The sequence below is a fragment of the Tigriopus californicus genome, chromosome 1 (genome assembly GCF_007210705.1).
Source record: "Tigriopus californicus strain San Diego chromosome 1, Tcal_SD_v2.1, whole genome shotgun sequence".
Lineage (NCBI taxonomy): Eukaryota > Metazoa > Arthropoda > Copepoda > Harpacticoida > Harpacticidae > Tigriopus > Tigriopus californicus.
The window spans coordinates 5,037,581-5,061,094 of record NC_081440.1 but is presented as its reverse complement, the minus strand read 5'-3'; the positions used below and the strand labels follow the sequence as shown (position 1 = coordinate 5,061,094).

Here is a 23,514-nt window from a genome sequence, read left to right as displayed (position 1 = left end):
GATGACTTCGTTGTTGACGCTAGAAACACTTGGAGATCGGGCAACTCAGCTGCAATCATCGTCTTAAAATTCCAAAGAAGTGGTCATTTTGGCTGAAGGACTGATCTTTCTTGACGTTCGGGATGAGAACAAGTTTATTGTATCGTTGGCCTTTAATCTCTGAGATACGTTGTTAAACTTTGTGTGTAGACCTGGTATGCATTAGTTTATGGACGACTAACTCAATATTTGAACTAGCATTACACACTTACAATAACAAGGTCTTACATGTCAATATGTTGTCATAATAACATCATACATTCTATGTTTCTTCATCAATGGAATTAGCTGAATTTCTTCCCTCTTGTCTCCCTGCTACCTATCCCATTCTATGCCTGCTACCTACGTACGTACGTCAGTACGTACACCCATACCCAATTATTCGGCCTTGTCTTGGTTCGTAACTGTGCTTAGCCCGGCCAAAGTCACCATCGTATTTCCTCCACCATGTCCTCTGCCTACCACAATACGTCATTTATTTATCTTTCGAACAGCCCGCCAAGGACTCCTCAATTTATGGAAGATTTCCTATCTCTCCGCGGAGTCTTCATTTAGCGTTGATTCCTCTTCGCTCGGTGTCTTATTTGCTTTGTTTGAGTAATTCTTGATCAAACCATAGCCAAAAGCTATTAAAGTAAGACATGATGAAGTAGATCCGATCCGTCTTCAATGGTCGTGTTCTTCCTAAGAAAAGAAATTGGGGAGTCGTTGGAAGTGTCAAGAGTGCTTGAAAACACCGATCTAACCTTGGGCTCGTTACACATTTCGCTCGTATGTACCTTTGGCACCTCCAAGGTAAAAGCTTCCGCAGTTGCCATGCCATCAAGTTCACAGGAGTGAGTGCATTGGGTCTCCATCTTGGTAAGGATATTTCATCCACATTGGCCTAAATACTATCAATTCCACAAGTTAGTGAGATGGTTTGTCAGTCAGTGAGTCAGTCAGTGAGTCAGTCAGGCCACTGTCCTCTTCACGTGTCGTGTCATAAATGAGCAATGGTCAAGGGTAACTAGATGTTAAAGCATTTCCTTCCTTCCTTGCTTCCTTCCTTGCTTGCTTCCTTTTTCTATCCTCTCCATGTTCATTCGTTCGTGTAGTCGATCCGCCTAGGACGATGCTTTGGTACCAGAGATGATGATGGCCTCTACCTTCCTTGTTCAATGTCAGCTTGACGACGAACGACCAAACTTCTTGCCAGTCAGCCAAGCAGGCAAGCAAGTAGGCAAGTAGGCACTAAACCAGATAGAGTACGTTTGGGAATCGGACGAAAAACCTGAGAAAATCTCGCTCTAAGCCGTGTTTGTTGCCTTGAAAGACTGTTGAATGGAAGCAATGGGAGAGGGGGGAGGGGAAGGGAGATTTTGGAGTGTGGAGTAGAAGTGCAATGCCATAGGTCGGTTTTCGGTCGTTTTTGGCATCGCCAACGGCAACAAGAACACATTTGGCCCTGACCATAGTGTCTTTGAAGAGCTCGCATGTGAAATGAATATCTGTGTGATCCGATCTCATTTCTAGAGATTTTGTTTTTCTTCTCATCCATCCATTTTAAGGTGTACGTGGAGCAGAGCAAGCATACTGCAGTAGGTAGCATCATGGTACATGGCTGGAGCATTGCCATGCAAATGCCACACAAACACGATGCTAGATCAAACTTAGATTGCATGCAAAATAGGGCGATGATATTTTTCTGCCTCCTGGAGTGAATCAAGCCCGCGTATGATTGCTAAATGGACCTCTGAGCTTAGTTGTAGGGTAGATTTTCGGCTTTGGCTTTGGCTGGGGAATCCGAGATCCGAGGAGCAGGCAAGGTCTTTGAATTTCATGAGTTGGAGGTGGTAATGATAATAACGTGGAGAAGTTCATGGTACGCACATGCATTTTTGGCTTGATCCAGCGTAGCATTTCCTGGATTTGACAAGGCCAGCCAATCAAATGTATCATTCATTCCAGGAATAAATCTCATGCAAATGAAGTTCCTCCTGATTCTGTTGACGAGCTGAAGGAGGCAGAGATTTCGCAGGATCACCATCGCGTATCCCGTAGATTGAGAATTGAGAAATGTTGGTTCACATTTGGTCGGCCATGACCTTGTCTAGTTGGAGTAGTTAGGAATATTTTTGGTGGTCGAATCGAGGGAGGAGATCTTAGGGCCAGTGACACGTAAAGAGGGGAAATAAAAATAGGAACTTTGTTCTTTGGAAAGCCGAAAGAAGGGAAAATCCTCGGCGCCATTAACTCTCAAAATGTGAGGAAAGAGCTCGTAACATATTCGTAGATAAAAAGTTTTACTTCTGAAAACAAGCTGACTCGCTCCTAGATCGATCGTGAATGGGCAGATTTACAGGAAAGCCCACTTTTCGCGGATAGCTTTTGATCAAATGTTGCTTTTACAGTCCAGCGTTCCCTTTTGAATGGAGCGTATTTTATTACCGGTTATCTGCCTGGAATTCCTCAGATACCACGATCGTTGTCATGGTCTTGATGGCTTATTTTGAGTGCCTATTCATTTTTGACTTGTCTTTGAGCGACTGATAAGGCAGCGGGGTCAGCTGACTGAAATATTGAATAAAAGCATGGTCATAAATGAATTGGATGGATTCTCATCCAAAGGTCGTCGGCGGAATAACAGTGCCTCTCAAGTGAAAGTACTGATAGATAACACTTACCAATAATAAGAGCGTCGTGAATTCACAGTCAAAATTAGGGGGGAAAGGGCTTCGAGTGGTCCAAAGGTGGTGATTAAAACCCTGATCCCACTTCTGTGCTCTGTACTCTCTGCACAAGTACGATTACTCCCTACCCCGAGTTTTCCTTTCATTACGAGTACTTGTTCGCTGAGATCGGATTTTCACATACTATCCTAATGAAATTAGCCTCCATTGATTTCGAATCACATTTTAATTATGATGTGTAGCCTAGACAATTACGTGGAAAAGCGAAAAAACATGCTCTCTCGACCCTCAACAAATCTCCATTAGCCTTACTTATGTAGTGAGTGTAGTAGTGGTCTGCCACTTGATGGCTTGGGCTGACTTAATCTTGGCATTTTCGGAAGAAATCGGTCAGACACAAGAAAATTGGATGAGGTGATTTCGTAATTTGTAACCAATTTCAAGATTGATCAACCCAGGAATTAAAAGAGAGAAAAAGTTTCGCTGGTTCGCAATGCGCCTTGGAATGCCTTGTGATCAATTATTGGCCCCCATCATCATCAGCGAGCAATTTTTGTCGATTGTCATTTGCGACATAGTCTAAAGTCCTGCTTTAAAAGTTAGGTTATGTTCCTTGTATCAAAACTTAGTAGAGGTTCTCAAATATTCCAACCAAAACATTTTGCAATCTTTAGGGCCAAAAATTAGGTCAACCCGAGGTTTCGGTTCTCTTTTTTTCTTCCTCTTTTTGAATGGCATCCATTTTCCAATTTCCCTGACAATCACTCTCAGACACCTCTCCACTCAAAAATATTCAATTGTGACCATGTCACTTACGCATCAAAGAACCTCTTGAGAAGCTGGAAATTTTCATTTTCCTCTCCATTCTATTCCCTACTTATCCCCCGTACGTACCTATTGGCAAAGACTCATTCTTGACTGGATGTGTTGGGATGTTGTTGGAAATCGATCGTTCGTTTTCATCTTGAAAGCTAAAAAATGACCTAATCATTTACTCCCCACACAATTTGGATTCTTGTACAGCTGCGATCGCCTGAGAAGCTCACACCTTTCGGGTGGCCGAGGTCGAGAACCATGGCACGGCCTGATCTAAATTTTTGAGGAAGCAAAGATTGCCGTCCGCATTGAGAAACCTGGAATGATGATGAATCTTTTACTCATGCAGTACGCCAGTTTATTAAGAAACTATCTCTTTCAAGTTGAGATGTCATTGTTTTCTGGCGGTTTCTACTCATGTTAAATGCTAATGGATTGGTTTTTTACTGTTGCGCAAAGTTCGTTTCAAGTCAAAAAATTCGGGGGGTCTACCTTTGAATGAAAGTCACGCTATTTCTCTTGAATGAGCAGAGTGGAATCTAATCCAAATCACTAAGTGAAGGCTTTTACCCCTGAGTGAAATATTATTATATATTTGCTGCAAATTTATTCCACTTGAGCCTTAAGTGTGTTTCCGAGCGAGTCTAAGGCAAGTGTGTTGGGTAATCTAGGGGGTTGCTTACCATATACGACAACGGCTTTCCTGACGGATGATTAGCATCATTAGGTTCAGAGAGCCAAGGGACCATTTGGCCATTTGCTCAAGGCACTCATCCAGTCCAAATTATCTCTGATTGTACAGTAGGTCTCGTCCGTGATTGTTCCAGCCCTCGTGATTGATACGGAATCCAACCCTTCCTACCCGGCACTTACCGGTACATATGGCGACCATTTAGATAGCTCGACAGGGCATTAATTTCCAGGATTTCGCCACAAAGATCATTCAAGGAACCGAATCCTTTTCTTCCTTCTTCGTACTGGAGAATCCATCTAGGAAGTCGTTTTCATGTTTGAATGCGACGGCTAATCCATCCACTAGAGGGATTATGGGCCACAATGCATATAAAAAGTGTTGATTGTCAAGGCATCATTGGCTTTCCGTCCTTTAATCAACCACTTTTTTGGAGGGATTTCCTGTCAGCTTCTGTCTTGATAAGAAATGAATATCTCTAGAGGAGACGCACTCTCCATCCGACCAAGTGTAAATGAAACCTCTCGGTAAGTGAGTGCATTTTCTGGCTCGAATATCAACCTTATCGAGCTTCTTCGGGGTTCTCTTTACTAATGGTGCTTATCGAGCCGTTGTTGGTGTGATATCAATCAGCATCCAGCATCCAAGATCCACTCCAAAGATGAACTGGCTTCTCGGGGGATGGAATCAAAAAAAGTCGAGTAATACCGGGTTTCTCTCCCCTAATGACCCTTTGTGTGCGAGAAGCGTGTGTGTGTATGTATGTACATGTGAAGAAATGTAGCAAACACATTCCATGGATTCGTTCGAGTTGCCCCGAAATCAATGATGGTGGCGTCAAGTTGCGCTGAATCATTTGTAAGTTGAACTTTTTTCCATTGGGAACACATCATCAAGAGCGGAAATCTGGAGAGATCATATCATCTTAGACTCTTTCGCTGAAGAGAGGGAAACGAACAAAGTCTCAATGTCCGGGAATGGTTGACTTGATTTGAGTATTAAAAAGTCTTTTCAGCCCGATAAATTCCCTTCACAAAAGGCCGAGAAGCACTATCAGGTGGAATTATGCCTATTGGAAAAGGAAGCATAAAAAATGTCAATCCGCTCTCGTTCTCTCTCCAATCACGCGGCAAAGGCCCCAGGAATGTTTGGAACGAAAGCCAATATCAAAGAGATCCTTCCATTTCTCCTCGAAAAAGCTGATTTCGCTCTTTTAAAGCTGATTGTTCGTTTGCCGGCAGACCCGCTGACTGAAGATCAGGATCAACGACGCCCAGTGCACGTACAGTACAGCAGTACATACGTACGTACAGTAGGGCCAATCTTTGAAAGACGAAAATCATTAGTTCTCACTTGTATTGAGCGAAATGTTGCCATAAATTCTTGATCCAGATCTTTTAGAGCCTCAAATGGAGTAGGAGTAAGAGGAATTAGGAGAAAAAGAGCCGGCATTACTTGATTGCCCAATACAGGGATAAGTTCACAACGCCTACCACACTCGAACGCACGGGATACCCCACATTTTTCTACCCCCGAGTTGCACTTCTATGGGTACTAAATCCCTAATCGGAATTCTTTTTTAAACTGGAATGATTAATTGGCCACGCCAACATCCTTTTCTTCCACACAAATAACATTTATTCACTTGTTCTCACACCACCAAAGCCCTCTACTCCCCCACCGCCCAAAAAAAAAAAAAAAATGAAGTACCCGCGCCAAGAATCCATGCCTGATAATAAGCCTGATTTCACCCCACCTCTACCCTTGATTATTAAATCGTTAATTCCGACGAGTAGTGGAAAATTGCCGGTCTACCAGTTCTTCATGTCGTTTAATATAGAGTAATCTTCTTTTGTGAGTTGAGGCTTTCTCCTGTCTCTGGAACCTCCATGTAGTTAGTGCACGAATAAGAAACTCGTCTCAGTCAGTCGGACTTTTTCCGGGAGTAGAGGGATGAGTGCATATGTAGACAAGACGACGGCTATGAAAACGCACGGGGTGTGCTCCCACTCGCTCGACCCTATGGTATACCGACTGCATTTTTCCGTTAATGTATCTCCCAAGGAGACAAAGACGAGCGGCTCACCATCCGTCTGCTCGTCTTCCTGGTCGTGGTTTTCCTTCCTCGTTCTCGGAGGTTCTCGGAGGAGGTGAGGCTTGAAATTCCCATAAATCCTTCTTCCTCTCCTCCTCCTCCTCCTCGATTGACGGGGCAACCACCTGTAGCCAAGTCACTCATGCACTCACTTGGAGAACCTTCTTGAGTTGAGTAACAAGACTATATGTAGTGTGGTGTGGGGACGTTGGTTGGGTTCATTTTTTCTTCTTCTTTCCTTTCTTCCTCCGACTCAGAATAGGGTTAGAATGTTGTTAAAAGGAAGAAAGAAGGATGGGCCAACCCCGTTTCCTTTGTTTGACCACTATTAATTTCGTTAAACGATTTCACCCTCCATGAAGATTTCTCTCTCGTACCTCAAGCAGCGAGGTGACTTTCCGCCTCCAGACTTGAGAGTTGAGAGTTCGTTCAGAATAAGAAGAACATCTGGGATCCGAATGGAAATTGCCGCCGAGTCTTGACATCAAAATTTAGAATCTGGAGCCCGAAGCTTTATTGAGGAGCCAAGTGACATTAATGGGTCCCCTTTTCATAAAATACGATTACGTGCCTGACTGGCTGACATTGCCAAACAAATCCTCGTCCACATACTTATTTCAATATGCAGACAGAGATTGCTCTCTTTCGCTCTCCTTGGATTGAGTTGGAAATGTGAATGCTAAATAGAGGTGGTTCCCTACTCGTTTGAAGATCGTATTGGTTTTAGGTAGGTAGTCGATGGTGATTTGATGGCCGAGAGCTCGAATGAGGGCTGCTCTGGGGGCCACTAGGGAGACAAAGAAAATTAGAGATGCATTAGTGGCCACCTTCTGCGATGACTCGGAAAAGAATTCAGAATTCAGAATAGGACCATTTTCATTAAAGGCAGTTCCAAGTTTCTTCTTTACGGTACATAATTTTTTCTTCTTCCTCTTTAATGTACGTACAGTACGTCGGACAAGAGACCTACTACCAATGGCGTTTTTCTCCTTTTTAGGGGGAAGGGAGGACGAAATCATCGCTTCTTTGTCCTCTTTGTTCGCCCTTCAGGATGGGATTTTTCCAAGGGTAGCTCACACATGTGAATAAAGAGTCGGTGTGCGAGTATGGGAGTGAGTCAGGGTGCATGCACTATTAATACGCGCTTGGGCGTCAGGTTTCGGCTTTCTTGTGGAAGCTTGTCACCCATAATATTGCTCAAAGTCATGGCTGGAGATTATGTTTCGCGCCTCGGGCTCAAAGTTGAATTCCTGGAACTCATTTCTAAGCACTACATGAGTGAATTCGTCGAGACACATTCTGAGTGGCTTAATTACGCAAACCAGTTGTTCAATACCTGGTGAATGGAGCCTAATGGCTTATGAGCCATTTCGGGTGCCATCACAGCCACCTCTTTGGGAAGCGAACCCCTTAAGGGTTGATCGTCATAAATATGCAGAAGCTTATTTACTCTGGCTCCAAAGAAGACCCAAAGGGGCTAACTGAGGTGAACACACTGGCTCAGAATTAATGGTCTTGCGCATTTCGATGAATTGCTTCCTCATTGTTTTGAAACACTCACCCTCTTGCGTACACAACACACGGAAAAGCTTGATAATGAAGCCGTAATTATCAGTAGCACCCTGCTCGCTACCTAAACCCTCCTTTGTCCCGAGCCACCCTTGAACTGGCTTGCCAATGGCTCTTCCGTCATACATGTAGTACATGTGCACGACAGTGAGGCGTGTAGAAAGGCAACTGAGAAAACATCTTGGACGGGGGAGCAATTTCTCGCATTGGCCATACTTCCTTCCGTCCCTCATTTGCTGGACGGCGGATACAAAAACAAGTCATAAACCTTCTGACTCCATCCTGAACGGCGTAGATGTAATTGCCCCAATGGCTTTTGTTACACCTCACGCTGCAGCAACACGCTCAATCGTCGTCCACGTCTAATATCAATTTCCATAAAATACTGCCGTCATGAACACCCATGGTCCATCCACCCCTCCTTCGGTCCCATGAATCCATGAGCTAATTAATACAGTTGCCGGGGCCGCACTCAAACATTCACAAGTTTCCCTCACACTGATGATGATGATGACCTTTAGCCGGATTTGGTGGACGGATTGTTGCCATGGGGGAATATATGATTGTTTCCTTACTTTTATTGAAGTTTTCCTCTCACATACGAACGAAGAGGGGGATAATGGAACAAGGGATAAGGGACGAATGGATAGTAGCAGAGCGGGGCTGTTGGCTCTTTGTTCAACCCGAGTTCTTTGTTGTTGGGAGGCATCACTGGACGAGTTTACGGGATGGTGGTCTTGGGAATTGGGGAGCGAAACAAAACCTGACTAGGGACGTTTCTCCGAATTTGGACGCTATTGTGCCCACTTCAGCCTCTGATTTGTTGCAAGAAAGTGAGAAAGAGAGACATAGAGTACATCGGACTTTTTTCGTATTCTTGAGGGCCACTGTTTGCTTCTGCCCTCCACATAAGAAAGGAGCTTGTTTTGGGTGAGCAAAAAGGACTTTGTGTTGAGTTGGAACCTCCCTCCCCAATAATGGGCCACGAGAGCTGTCCCACGAGGTACACAGTACTGTCTGACTGCCTCTCATGGTGTACCTACTTCCCCATCCGAATAGCACTACACAAAGAACATCAGAAATCTGGCAGGGAGGGGTGATTCTGTCAAATGCCAACAAAACTCTCGACAAGGAACGAGTCTCGGCTCTCGAGGAGTGGTCTCTGAAAGACGCTTGACAGAGGGATTAGCAATTTTGATTTCTTTGTTAGGCGACGTGTGGAAATAACTCTGATGTTGGTTTTGGTACTATGCTCATGGATGCGTGTTTGTTTGTGCGTACGCATTTTGAGCGGGAGATAAGGGTACAGCAATGGCACACACGTGGATACATCCTTCCACTCAAGAACGAAAGAGAGAGAAAGAGAAGGAGGGGAGGGAGACGAACCGCGTAACAAAGAAATCAAATGATGAAAACAAAGGTTCGAGAAAATCGCGATCAATTACACACCCATGCACACACTCACACACACACACAAAGCAAGTGATATCATACGGACCAAAGTCCTCTTGTGTAATGCGGAGGGGTTTTATTGGAGCCAACCGACAGCATTTGAGCGAGTGAGTGCCGCCGCCATTTTTTCCACGTGTCGCTTAGATTGTGCACATCCAAACACATACATACTGTACGCCAACAAAGATCATTTGCCATTTGCGTTTTCTTTGTTTCTCGTTCTCGGATTCATGCGAGGGGGGCATTATCATGCTCATCCTCATTCTCATGTGCATTTGTTAGAGTTAAAAAGGGATGAAGAGCTTGAAATGTGAGGAAATGAGGCTCCAAAATACTGACCCAGATCTGTCACCCCTTTCATGAGAGGCAAGTCGTGCTAAAAAGGTCGAATTGGACTCCTGGACTTTCTCAATCCGTGGCAATTACTCAATGCCATTTGGCTATCAGAGGATATTTATTAAGATTCGATTAAGGCGTTTTCTTAAATGTGGGTGATTGTTCAGTGGTTCGTTGCGACCAATCAGGTCTCAAAAAACTTGGGCGACGGTCAACATTCGGATCTTAATGACTTTGCTCACTCTCGCGCTATTGAACTATTGATGATTCATTTAAGCCACGTTGAGTTTGGAAAGAAATTCTTGGGTCCATGATGTTTGGGAGGGGTCTTTCAAACTCGAGCTTAGGGTTAGTAATGATGGTAAATTTCCCCCCACACCGGGCCCCAAACCATCCAAGGCCATTAAATTTGTACCAGATCTGAATGGTTATTGGACGAGAGGAGGGCCTTTTCAGAACTGATCCATTGCAATGGATGTGGGGCGAACACACAAAGAAGAAGGCAGTCGTGAAAAAACATGATTCATAACTATACGAATTGATGCTTGTTAGGGGCCTTTCGTTCACATTTTCTCGCACATTTTTCTAGATCAAGCTGGGCAATTAGGAGTTACTGTCCGAGATAGAGAAGGAAAGGGAGGGTATTCAAAAAAAAATCTTGGGCCTCGTTAGTGCCATTAATTTGGATTTTCAACAACACGCTCGGGTTTTTTTTGGGTTGATCGTTTGCGTCTATTCTGATCATACAATAAGGCGCATCCTTTGTTTGATTGAAGGGGGGTTTTCCCCTCGTTAGCCAACCTAGAAAAGGGCCGTCCGGCTTTTGAAGTTGGAATTAGAAGCAAAACATATATTTGGACGTATTTGTACCTTTCCGGATCTTCATCCTCACGTTCTTGAGGTCAAGACAGGACTGTCTCAATAATCTTCTCATGCTGAACAAAAACATATGCACGCTCACATTGGTAAAGGGAATAAATGAAATCCTGAGAAAATCCAGAGCACACCCAAATCCATTGGTCATGCCTGGATCTAAATCTTTCAATTGTGAACACTCCAAAGCAGACTCCTTTTGTTTGCCAAGTTGACTCGAACCCATCAATTGGAATCCCTCACTCTTTTTCTCTCTGTCTCTTTCCCTTGGCGCCCGTATGTCCTCAGTCGCTTCAGATCCGCTGAATTATGCAAAATTGAATTGAGTAGAGGGGGGGGGGAGTCCTTGTTCAAAAATTTTGCACCACTTTAAGGTTGTGCAAAGCACGAGTACGCAGCACATTTTCCTACTTTTTTTCAATAATGGGTTGGTTGGTTGGTTGGCTTGCTAGCCCACTCGTTGCCAACCTATCGTGGCGGGTTGAATGAAATGATCCAATAAAGAATAATTTGAGAGCCATCATGAGGAAGAAAAAGGCGATAAGAAGTCATAATGCACACTTCACGGGTTCGAAGGGACCCAAGGTACAAAGACCTTTTCTAATGTTCATCCATGGAGCAAAGTTTTGGTCATTTTTCTTTTGGCAGTTAATTGAGAAACCGACCGCAAACCTGATCAACAATCCATCGTCTCTCAGTCCGTATCTTGCCACAACCACACCAACTTTGGTTCATAGATATGGCTGAGCAAATACTTGGACGCGGAAAACGAGCCTTGAGCGTCGTGTTCAGCATGCCACGTGCGTTTTTTTTTTTTATAATCCACCTACTACCAGAGTAACTTCTTCGAGTAACCGATCTTCTGGAAAAGGTCAAGGTTAGGAAAGAATTGGATTTAGTATTTAAAAATCGGGTTAAATTCCCCCGTGTTGTCTGGAAGATCTTGGATGAGAAGTTTTCGTCTAGGAAACTTGTCCTCGCCTTGTGTGTACTCGATTGGTATGACATTATTTTGAGTGGATGGAGTGGGGTCAGGTTTGAAGCTCTTGGAGTCCGACAATGAGAGGCAATTTCGGGGATTGTTGAAATGAGGGCAAAGATTTCCATTTCCCGGCTTGACAAGACGACTGAAAAAAAAAAGAACTCTTTGTGTGTTTTCCCAGCAGGCTTTGGTTCTAGCATAGGGACACACATTATCTCCAGATCCTCGGAGCTCAACTCCATAAACGAATCTCCCAAGCTAAATCCTTCTTTTCTGTTTGTGTTCTAGGTAAGTCCTCAGCCCTCGTCCTCCTCCTCCTACATACAACTGGTTTTCTTATTATGCTTTTGTGCGTGTGTGAGCGCATGATGGTTGAGAAACTTTGCTTATCTTAATGACGTGTTATTAGAACCACCAAAAACTTATTGGTGCTCGCTCCACTTTGAGATTCAGGGTTCTTAATGGACAAGGTTTGTCCTCGATTCAAAATAATTCCACTGTACGTCATAGAATGATTGTGATTCCCATCTTGACCGACCAATGGTTTTGTGACCATTCATACTCGCACACTAGATAGAACTTACTCAGTGGTATGTGCATTGAAATACTGTACGAATTCCCCCCTACCCTGTAAGTGTTTTGAAATGGCGACCTGATAGTGTCTAATGGTTTGTTCAAGTGGCTAAGGCCTCAAAAGGAGAATCAAATCAACTAGAAATTGGTATGACACCCCCTGAACACAGTTTATCATTGCGCACAACCATTTGGGTCCTTGAGTAGGACGGTATTTGCGATGAATCGGGCTGGTAGTGGGTGAATCAAGTAAGGTCTGACCCCATTTGAGAGTGTCATAAATCTTGTCAATAATGTGGAATAATGTCATGGGGCAGGAATCTCGCCATTGAATGCATATTCCTGGCACCCAAATCAATTGTGCCCATGGTGCATGAAATCTCTACCATCACTTTCCTTGAAGGGTCTCTTCCGTGCCTACGATTAAATAGAGAGCAGGCACTCGTGTGCTCCCGAGAAACATGAAGTGGCCTGGCATTGTTTCATTTAAGTTTTCCAAGAGATTGATTCCATTCAAGCCTGAGCCAATGCCAGATTTCCCGAGATATCGCTCTATCTCAAAGCATTGTGATCAATCCTCGGAGGCCAGGTCGGTGGTTGAATGAAACATCATTCAGAGGAGTGAGTGACTATCCATAATATGGGCTTGTCAACTTGGACCTTGCAATTGACTTGAGTGGCTGCTCTTGTGTCAGTCCTTTAGAAGGGGGTAGGAATCGCTCTTGCTATTATTATGCAGAAAAAGAAGTTCAGAAACAGTGCCTACCGAACGAATGGAATGGTGCCACTTGACGCGATCGGCCTTGTCATTGCTTATCATGAGGAAGGCATCATCGCTCTTTGTTGTTCAGAAGAAATAAGGCCACAGATCACCGTCATCCTTGCTGACAAAACTTGTGCAAGAACTCCCATGCAACCTGCCCTCTCATTGGCATTTGTTTTGTTTGAAGGGGGAAAGGCTACAACAACAATGAGTTCAATTCCAATGAAAATCACTTGTGCAACTCGCTCGCTTATTCAACAGTCGAGAATGAAAGAGAGAATCTAATCAATGCTCTGATCAAGTTGGGACATCCAGGTCAATCTGATGGGGGACAAGAGAAGACCAAGAGAGAGAAAGAGAGAGAGGAAAAAATTGGCTCATCTCTTTGATTAGCATTTCATGTGGGATCCATAAGGGCGCCAATTTAATAACAGTGCTTTGAGTATTTGGAATTTGGTAGCTGCTAGCCAGTCAGCCAACTATCGTCAGGTCTGATCTCCTGAGACGAAATTCCTATCCATCCATTCACTCATCTATCCCGGTTCGTTCTTTCTTTTCTTGGTGGATAATCTATTCATAGCTTTAAATCGAGAGCTTGTAAGGAATCCCGCTTTGATAGAACTCGGGTAAATGTCAATAAATCGAATCACTTTGAAAGAGTACAGGTTAAAAGAGGTCTTCCTTGAATGGTCCAGGAAATCATTGGAAAGTTCAAGATTCGGATGCCTTTTGTCGGGATGATCAGTCAAGGTGAATTTAGAGTAAACATTCTCTTCATTTCCTAGGTGGCTGAATTTCTCGGCAGGCCTAAAAGAAGTATCTAATAATCAAAGCAAGCGTCCGTCTTCTTCTCGTACCATTAGTTCGTACTAGAGCGTCCTACTCTCCCACCAACGTGCGTCCATTCACTGCCTACGACATTATCATTATTACTATTATCCTACTTTTTTCCACTGCTGCTACTAATACTGATCCCTTTGCTATCAAGTCGGTTCGATCAAGGTAGCTCCTCCGCCAGTAATTAACTTGTAATTACCAAGCCCAGACAGAATCTGAAACACATTTTATTTAACGGCTATAACCTCGATCAAATCTGAGAGATCTGCAAGATCCTGTTTCTATGTACATACATAAGTAGGTACCAATAGTAAGACGTACCAAGTACACTACCGTGTGTACCGGTACGTATGTACGTACGCTCGTCTCTACGTGCATTTATTTGCCTCTGTACGAGTTCGGCGAAGTGCTAAGAAATCCATCAGAGGGCGGTCCCTCCGTCAGTCAGTACGTAGACTATTGGGGGATCGTGTTGCGTAGTCGACCTTGCGGATCTTATCCTGGAATAGTTGGTGGCAAAATTGGGTTTGGGATTGTCTCGAAATCATTAGCATGCCGATCCAAGGTCGTCAGATTGTCGATCCAATCAAAGCAAGTTCGATTTCGTTCGAATTCCGTCGGGTTTTGAATTTTATACACACGTCTGCCTGCGGTTATCAATCAATATGCGCTCAGCTTGAAATTCTCCAAGCATAAAGATGACGACGCAGCTGCGTTCGGCTAGAAGAGCCAATGGACGATTCGAAATGAAGTTCGACCTTCTAAATGAGTCCAATTAGAACCGATTGATTACCCTTGTGCCGTTTTAAAGGGCGGATGCGAATGCCACTCTGTATTCTTGGGATTGTCTCTTGAATTTCCACATTTTCTGGGGTTCTCCACAAATGGATACAAGTACGATAGATGCTAGAAATCGACTGGATCTGACAAGGACTAACTTGTACATGTATTTGAGAGGTAGATGGAAGAGACCTTCGGTTGGGAAATGGCCTTAATTGTTTAGTAGATTACACTTTTGAGACTAAAATGGCCATTTATCTCTTGCTCTCGGAAACCTGCAAGTGCGATCCAACCGGAGAAGCCATTCATTCACCCTTTAGTTCTGGTTGTGACCAACCATCTAAGTATCCATCCATCACAGCAAATGGACTAATTTTGTTACTCAAAAGCTCAAGTGAATTCGCTCTGTCATGAAGAAAGTATCGTTCAACTTGTTCTTTAGGGAGCTTGTGCTGCCTTGAATGGGGCTCGTTCAAGTGAAGTTTCGTGTTGGTTTTTTTCACGACATGGCAAAACCTTTAGTGTCCAATACGTCAAATTTGGTTTACCTATGATCAATTTATATTTCAAATCATTTTCGTCCCAAGCGTAATCGAATAGCATTACCTCTTTTTTTTTTAACAATTGACAAAATCGCTTGTCTAGTCCACTTAAATGAATGCATAAAAGATTCAGTTCTTCTTGAATATGTCGCGCTTTAAACATAGCTGTCCTCTGAATATGGACAAGAGGACAACGTTACTTACCAGACAAATGAGGTGGAGGGTAGACTACAGAGACCACCAGATAATCACTGGTTTCTTCTCATTTCGTTTTTACCTTTCCCGAAAAAAGTCGTAAAGCGAACAAAGGAATTGAATGTTTCACTCAATTTCCTGTTTAAGGAGAGCGAGAAGAGCAAGAAAGTATCATGAAGCATAGCCGAGGCTGAGGATTTGTAAACGAATTGCGCGGATTTATTTCGTCCTATTCCTTCTCTTTTGGTCAATTCAAGGCTAAGACGACAAGAGCCAATTAGAGTTGGCAGCACTGCCGAAATCATCTTGTGCAAAAAAGATTCATTAACAACGCACGAGAAAATCACCTTGAATCATAGAACCATTGGGGGAGGATCAGTGTCGGTCCATTTTTCCTGCTTTGGGCCAGAATTTGAGCTCTCATGGCAAGGTCGCTTGAGTGTTGTAGACCGGACTTGTCAGATCATGATGCTCGTATTTGGCAGGGCAGCCATTATGGTTGCCACTCTTGGGGCCATGGAGAGGAGGTTATCTCGTCATGCAATCAACCAACCAACCAACCAACCAGCCAACCCAAAATGTCGATTTGCAAAATCGCACACAAGTCGTGGTTGCTCGTCATTAGCCTTGACTGGTGATTTTTTGCACATGTGGCCGCCTTCTGTTGTTACACTAGCTATGTGATAGTTGTAGCTGCTGTTGTTGCCGTAAAAGTAGAAGTAGTATGGGATGTTGGCAGAGATTTGCAAGTGCATTTTGGCAATGAACAAAAAATTGCAAGGATCAATGCTCTTCAAGGTGACAGAGAGCCTCATCAACAAGGAGGAAGTCATTTTTTCCCGCCGGATACGAGTCAAAAACGCACTCGCACCTATGTATTAATGAGCCTTTGCTATTTCCGTCTATTGATCATAAAACAACGAGAGCGAATGAACAATGAATATAAAAATGTAGGTGTAGGTGTGAGTGTACCAATGTATGCATAACTGGAAATCTACATTTTTATGTATTCATCGTATTTTCAAAGCTCCGTCTCGCATTCATTGCACTCGGAGCAATGGCATCCACTTGGGATGAGAATCATCCCCCCATTCGTTAAACTATTCATTTCAAGGCACATGCACACACACACTCACGCACTCGCACTCACTCTTAGCTTTGTGAGGTCAAAGTTTTTTCTTGGTTCATGGTTTCTAAATAACTCGTACGTGTTTCTCTCTCCTTCCAGATGTCCGTATCTTCATCGAACCGCAGGCGACACCGAGCGTCGATATCACCTGAAGTACTACAAAACTGGCATGTGTGTCCACGACACCGACAACCGAGGTTATTGCGTCAAAAATGGTCCCCACTGTGCTTTCGCACATGGCAACAATGATCTCAGACCACCTGTCTACGATATTAGGTAAGCACATGAATGAATTAACATTGAGAGTATCGAGCAAGGGTCGAGATCCCGAGCATGTACTCGATCTATTTGATGAGGGATCCCCTGGCTTGTCTCGTCGAAAATCCATTCTCCAGCCCATTTAAAACGATGATGGGGGAAGGCCAGGGGAAAAAATTGAATCGATGCATCAGTCGACCTTGTCCGAAAAAGAACGAAAAAGAAAACTGGTTTCCATCCACTTTAGTACATGTTCCTCATCCAGCCGTCGATTGAAGTGCCTGATAATGCGTACTATACTCCAGTATACTGCCATTGATGCTGCTGATACTACTATTACTACTACGGACTGCCACGATAGTTCAACCACAACAACCTTGACGTTCAAATTTGTTAGATACACTCACTCAAGGTAGAACAGTATAGCACTGAATGAGGGAAACGATCAAGAAGAAGAAGAAGAAGGACGCAAGGAGGGTCCCTTTTCGATTCTTTCTTTCAATAGACACGCTTGCATTGAGTAGGGAGCGCCCTGGCCCTAATCTAGCCCTACTTAATGTCTTTGTGGTTGTTGTTGTTGATAATGATTGTTAATGTTGTATATGGGAATTTGTTGCCGGAGGCTGATGCACCACTGTCAGGCCAAACGACCTTGCCAACAACGTATGCACACGAAGAACTGGCACACTTACGGACAGTCCTGCCGATGAACTCATCGGTTACGGGAAATGGAATGATTCCTTATGGCATAATTGCCTCTTGTATTAGTGAAGGTGAATGCGTCTGCATCCTTTGCCGCGGCCTCTCAACTCTTGAAGGACAGACATGTCGTATCCTTAATGACACTTAATGATTGGTCGTTATGATATAAATCATCGTTCTAGTATAAACAGTAGTTTTGATTTGTCCTTTTCTCCCCAGGGAATTACAAGCAATTGAGAACGGGGAAGTGGACCCCGTGATTGGGTTGAATAGTTTGGACAAGGAGAGAAGCATGGTGAACGATGATCCCAAGTGGCTGGACACCACATTCGTGTTGGCCAATTACAAAACCGAACCCTGTAAGAAACCACCGCGATTGTGCCGCCAGGGTTACGCTTGCCCACAATATCACAACAACAAAGATAAGCGAAGGAGTCCAAAGAAATACAAATACAGGTGAGTGAATGAATAAATGACATGGACATGCAATGTTTCCGCGATTTATTGCGCTTTCCCAGGCATAAAGCACGGGTGACGACTCCAAAAGGCCATTTCGCGCCCAGTTTCGAGTTGTTGCCGAGCGTTTTCATGACCAGACACAAGATCCGACTGAATTCGAAATGAGCTTCATTTATGACTGAAGGAAGAGGAATTACTTTTTTTTATTGCGGATGGATGAATGCTCATGGCAACTTGACCTTTTGGAGAAGATTTCCTCTCGAGTAGTTGTTTTTCCTGGAACTTATTTGTGAGCATGATGAGGGAGGGTGACCTTTGTCCGCCGAAGCAGCCTCGTATCCCCCCCTGTCAAATACTCTGAACCCGACCGTCGTCGACCATATTGCGGCAGTGTGAATTTGGAAACACACCATGAGTCAGCTCACAAGCCATGACTAACCCTGTGCAGGCAGATGACTAGACAACCATGCACGTACCCACACACTCGTTAACCAGCCAACCCACCCAAATTTGGGAATAATATATTACCCGTTTTTCCTTGTCCTGTGACAAATGAAATTTGAATATGTGAACGGCGCGAAAACCTGAAGTTCTTGAGCCATGGCCTACGTCATGATTGCCGCTTGTCTTGGCTATCATCTGACCGAGTTTGACGTAAACCCAACATTTCTCGTCACCAATGTCAATAGGACCAGCTCTGAGGTTTGGGGTTTAAGAGGAAAACGTTTGTGTTCGTTTGTCAACAATGTGTCACACAATGTGTCTCAAAACTTGTTTTTGTTGTCGCTTATTTCAGATCCACCCCATGTCCGCAAGTGAAATCCGGGGATGAATGGGGCGATCCCGTGGGTTGTGATTCGGGCGATGGTTGTCAGTATTGTCACACCCGTACCGAGCAACAGTTCCACCCTGAGATCTACAAATCCACCAAATGCAACGATATCCAGAACACCAGCTACTGTCCTCGGGGAGCATTTTGCGCCTTTGCTCACATCGAACGTAAGTCGATTGATTGCATTTCAAATTCTACATTTCCCACTTTAAGGCCCGTTGACCACACTTGTGACATTCGAAATTTATATGCAACACATTTTGGCCTGAGGATTCTTTGTTCTCAGGCCCCGGATCTATATAATGTATGGGGCAAATATGGAGTCTCTCATCAAAGCCCTAAGTCCAATTTGGCTGGCTGTCGCTCCATAGTCTGCAGTCATGAGTCATATTTGCCAAGTGGATCGAGATAAGAATCCAAATGGCAAGGGAGACCTTTGTTTGTCGGGCCAACGACCCAAAATTCCTGTAAATGAGATCCCAACAACAATGTCCATATGTGACGAACTATGAAAACGCCAATTCAGGTCAGATCCAACGATTACACACTAAGGCACACACACACACACACGCAATCACATATGTGAGAACAATATGTCGCTTCAGGACCGACTGACAAACCAATATTGATGTCAGAGAGCCGGTTAAGGCGTAACACAATTATTTTTAAACACTTTTGATTTACTGCACACAAACGCCGAAAGAGAAAAAGCGAGCGAAGGCAGGAGCGCGCAATTTAGAAGTTCCATTTTCATATCAGTCCGTTTTTAGTTGGGTAGAAGGGGATCCATTGCATTCATTGTCGTGTTCTCTGTTAGAATTGAAAGGCGAAGAAGCTCCGGTTTTGATGATGATTTCCCAACGCGCTTCCATCTAGTCGTCAATTGAAAAGAACTCCAGGTTTGGAGCCTCTGCGCTGCTTTGGTGTTCATTCTTTTTTTCTTCAACATGGCGTATTCAACCTCATGGGGGTATATCATTATCCTGATAGAAAATAGAACATCAACCTATCCTTGAGCTGACAAAGCTAAACGAACAATTGAATTTTTGCACTCCCGTGATCGAGACCAGCCACCAACCTTCTGTACCTTCAGTACGATCAATAGTACTGTATAATATGCACGAATGAGCAGCCAGATCATGTCATGGTCGTCTTAAATGCTCAGTTGGCTGCCCTGGTTTCTTCCCCTCCCCTCTTTGTTGTGGGCCAAAAGCAAAAAAAAAAGAATCTCGATTTTATGGAACCCCATAAAATCAATGACTTGTTCAGTCCGTTGAAGCGCCGCTTGGGTTGAGAGAAATACCGCCCAGTTCTCGGATGGGTCGAGCTACTACTAGAATACGAGAGAATGGGGATGCCAAGGCGACCGACGCCAGGGAGCTCCCAATTCACGACCAGAGCAGCAAGCGATAGATGGAGGTCATGAAGGTGGCGACCATATTGATGAGGGTGATGTTGTCATAGCACCACCACTACGAATGTTTGCATTCCACCCATTCTGAGAGACTGTGGAGCACAAGCTTCTGGATTTCATGAAGATCGACCGTCATATAGTATGTACTGCTCGCTTGAAATGAGTTTTGTTGGCCAGCCTTGGATACAAACGAAAGATTAACGAACAGAAGATGAAACAGAAGAGGTTGATGTTGTTGAATGTAGCCTTGAAATTTGTTACCCTAACAGGGATCACTTCCATTTGACGGAAATGGAGCAGAACTGATCATAACTTGAAAGGGGGAGAGAGAGAGAGAAAGAGAGAGAGAATAGAAAGGGTGAAAATTTGTTTTGAAAACAAATCTAATGAGTGCTCCAAGGCTAGATAGGAGAGTAACTACTTCGCTTTTCCCCTATTCCGTCTTGTTCTTCTCCCCTTTTTGCTTACTTTAGCCGTCCGTAGTGGGATGAGGGATTCGGGAACAATTGTGTACTTGGCTTTGTTGAAATATATTGATTGGCCATAAAATGGTTGTGCTCTGAGAGGATTGCTGAAACGATGATTTGTTCAAATAAGGAGGTAACCTCCGGCATTTAAGTGCCCGAAACTCGGCGGGTTGTAAAGGAAATCTTGAACAAAAGCATTGACATAGTGGTCTATTACCCTTGTGGACTCTTAAGGCCAGATGTAATCAGATATGCAAAATTGGATTACTTCCAACAAGTCTAGACAATGTAATCCAGCTTGGATTACATGATCTCACTTTCACATGAAAACTCACGATTCGTTTCATCTAATTTTCCGAGGCATTCCTTCCCGTTTTTGCCGATTTCATTTCCCTACCACCGAAAACATATCTGCTCGAGTCTCAACTCGTATTTGCCCTTCCTGTGTATTGATGAGAGATCAAATTGACGGGTTGAAGAGTTACCGGAAGTGGCCGAGGTACGAGATGAAGTTCCATTGCAGTTTTTTGCACACACACATAGACACATACACACATCCCACACTCGCCGAGAAAAAAAAGCCGGCCAAAAAAAGAGAAAATTGGCCTAGACCAATCAAACACGTTTACCTTCAGCCCAAACGAGAAGGCTCTGAGTAATTGATTCCAACGCTGGTCGGGTGAGTTTGTCCTCAGAGGAAAATCGGATCCCAACGACGCGTTCATAAAAGGCCCAGCAAGGGGGCCTGACTTATTGTATTGGTTCTCAGGAAACGGGAGAAAGATGATTTTTCTTTGTTCAGGGAGATCATCGAGTGATATTTTGTTGTATACATCCTCGGAAACCCCGGACAAAGACGGCTTTTGGGATGGTTGATTAAGATTTAGTACCTTGGCGGGAGGAGGCAGACAGCCATGGAAGGACATGGAAACGTCACGAAACGTGATCAAATCTCAAGTCTGATCGCAGACGATAGATAGACCATCACCTAGAATTGTGTGGGCCTGATTTTCCATTACGTTTTGTCAGCTTGGTCACACAATTAACCAAATATGAAACAACGGAAGCAAGCTTCATTTGTCTCGACTGATCGGACTGTCCAGGGACTTCAGTGCCTTGGCAGCGTGTCTTATCCGATAAAATGATGATATTTCGGAGGTAAACTAAATTAGACTCATCCTTAACTTTTTCAGAAGAAACCGTAAGTTTGGAGAGTCCCTCGCCGGAAAATGGGCACAACTTGGGTGACATTTTGTCTCATGCTCTACCCAACAGCGAAGACACGTCAAAGAATGGATCGGTCAATCACGGAGGTCGCATGGACCTGCATGATGTAAGTCTCTTCCTCCTTCTTCAGGCTTTTGTGTTTCTTCATCCAAATGTTCTTGAAAAGTGCACTATAGATCGAAGGATGACGGGAGATCTTCCGAGATCGTCCCCTTTTTCCTTTTGGGGGCCAGACGAGGATTAATTATTTCCTTGATTTCGATGGGAGAGATTGGTTTGGTATTCATGGGATTTCAACGAATGTGTCTTCTCGCTCTCTTCCAGATGAATTCCGAGTTAAATGGCACTTTCGTGGCACGCGGAGCCATGATGAGAAATGGATCGATTACGGTGAGTGGTCGTTCGATCGAGTCTCAATTCTTGCCTCCCCTTTGAATATTGGGGGCTTTACGCTGAAAAATGGGCAGCCGCACTCGCCTGTTTCGAACGAAAAAATTGATTCATATCCCGGACCTTTGAATGTGCGCCTATTACCTAACACTTTGAGCTGGCATTTTGAATAGCTTATTGAGCGTCTCATTAGCCATAGCTCGATCGATCCCCCTGGGCGTCATAACATTTAACGACCTACCCCTTACGCCACCACCACCATTGAACCTGATAATTGACCTTTGAAAAGTACGTTCTTTGATATTGCAGCCACCTTTTGAAGAAAACGGCATCGCCAGTCCCATTGAAAGCAACAAGCATCATCTCGGCCAATCTGGAACCGCGGCCCAGATGGAGAATGGAGCCAATTCCAGTATTAACAATCTCAGTTCCAGTATGGACTCGGCCATGGGCCCACCCCCTCCCCTTCCAAATTCCACCAACAACGGTTTTGTGAACAACGGCAATCCTGGGGCCAATCTCAGTCACAACAAGAATCGCTTCTTGAGCGGAGACTTGACCAGTCGCGAGGCATTAATTCGACGACAGATGTTTTCCATAGGTACGCATGGATGGCATCTTCTTGCTCTGTTTTAAGGTCGTTGAGTAGGAGGGCCTCTATTTTTGTTTGAACACTCGAAATCCATTCGGAAAGTTCGTGACAAAAGTCATTATTCACCAGGCTTGTCATTTCTGGCATTTATGGGTGAAGGAATCTGGTTTGTCTTATTGGCAGGACAAAAAATCATATCTCTTTGAAATGCCACGTGCATTCAGTTTTGGGAATGCCATTAGCCAGAATTGCGCATGCTGAGCTTAAAAAAAATCGAACGACTTATTTGACGTATATGGTTCTCCATTTTTTCCGCCTTTGTAGAAAACAATCCCAATCTGTCCCAAATGGAAAAGGTTCAGCGAAAAACGAGCTTGATGCTAGAGGTGACGAGCTCCAATGGAACCAATCCCACCACCTCGAGCAACACTACTTTCGCCAATGGATCCTTATTCTCAAGTTTCAACAACGCCGAGTCTCTCGATTCGATTGGTAAGTCCTTCAAGAATAAGAACTTAAATCGACCCCGATCATTCATGATTTTCGTGCTCACACGTTGATCCGAATCAAGTTTTAATGTAGAACGGAAAGAAGCTTGCTTAATACTGTAAAGAATGAAGACATTCGAGATCTCATCTCATTCCTTCATTCTCAGACAGACTAACTCAACTAAAGACGGAGGCGATAGAGAAACTCCCACTTTTGTTTTGAGGCCTGCCGATTTGATCTGATCTTCGGACTTGACAATGCAAGTGGTATGGCTCCCAAATGTCAAATGTCGCCTGACAATTTCTAACGTGATGAAATCAGAGTTGAGATAGCATTTATG

General features: G+C 44.0%; 1 protein-coding gene across 2 annotated transcripts in view; it reads left to right on the top strand.

The window, feature by feature from the left end:
• Window positions 1-23,514, top strand: part of LOC131892868 (putative E3 ubiquitin-protein ligase UNKL) — a 37,089-nt gene that overhangs the window by 9,208 nt on the left and 4,367 nt on the right. For both annotated transcript variants that reach the window (XM_059242742.1, XM_059242733.1), the window contains 7 exons: window positions 16,444-16,620; window positions 17,524-17,760; window positions 18,560-18,762; window positions 21,670-21,809; window positions 22,028-22,093; window positions 22,403-22,694; window positions 23,010-23,177. In XM_059242742.1, coding sequence (XP_059098725.1) covers window positions 16,444-16,620; window positions 17,524-17,760; window positions 18,560-18,762; window positions 21,670-21,809; window positions 22,028-22,093; window positions 22,403-22,694; window positions 23,010-23,177 — 1,283 coding nt within the window. The remainder of the gene's footprint in view (window positions 1-16,443; window positions 16,621-17,523; window positions 17,761-18,559; window positions 18,763-21,669; window positions 21,810-22,027; window positions 22,094-22,402; window positions 22,695-23,009; window positions 23,178-23,514) is intronic.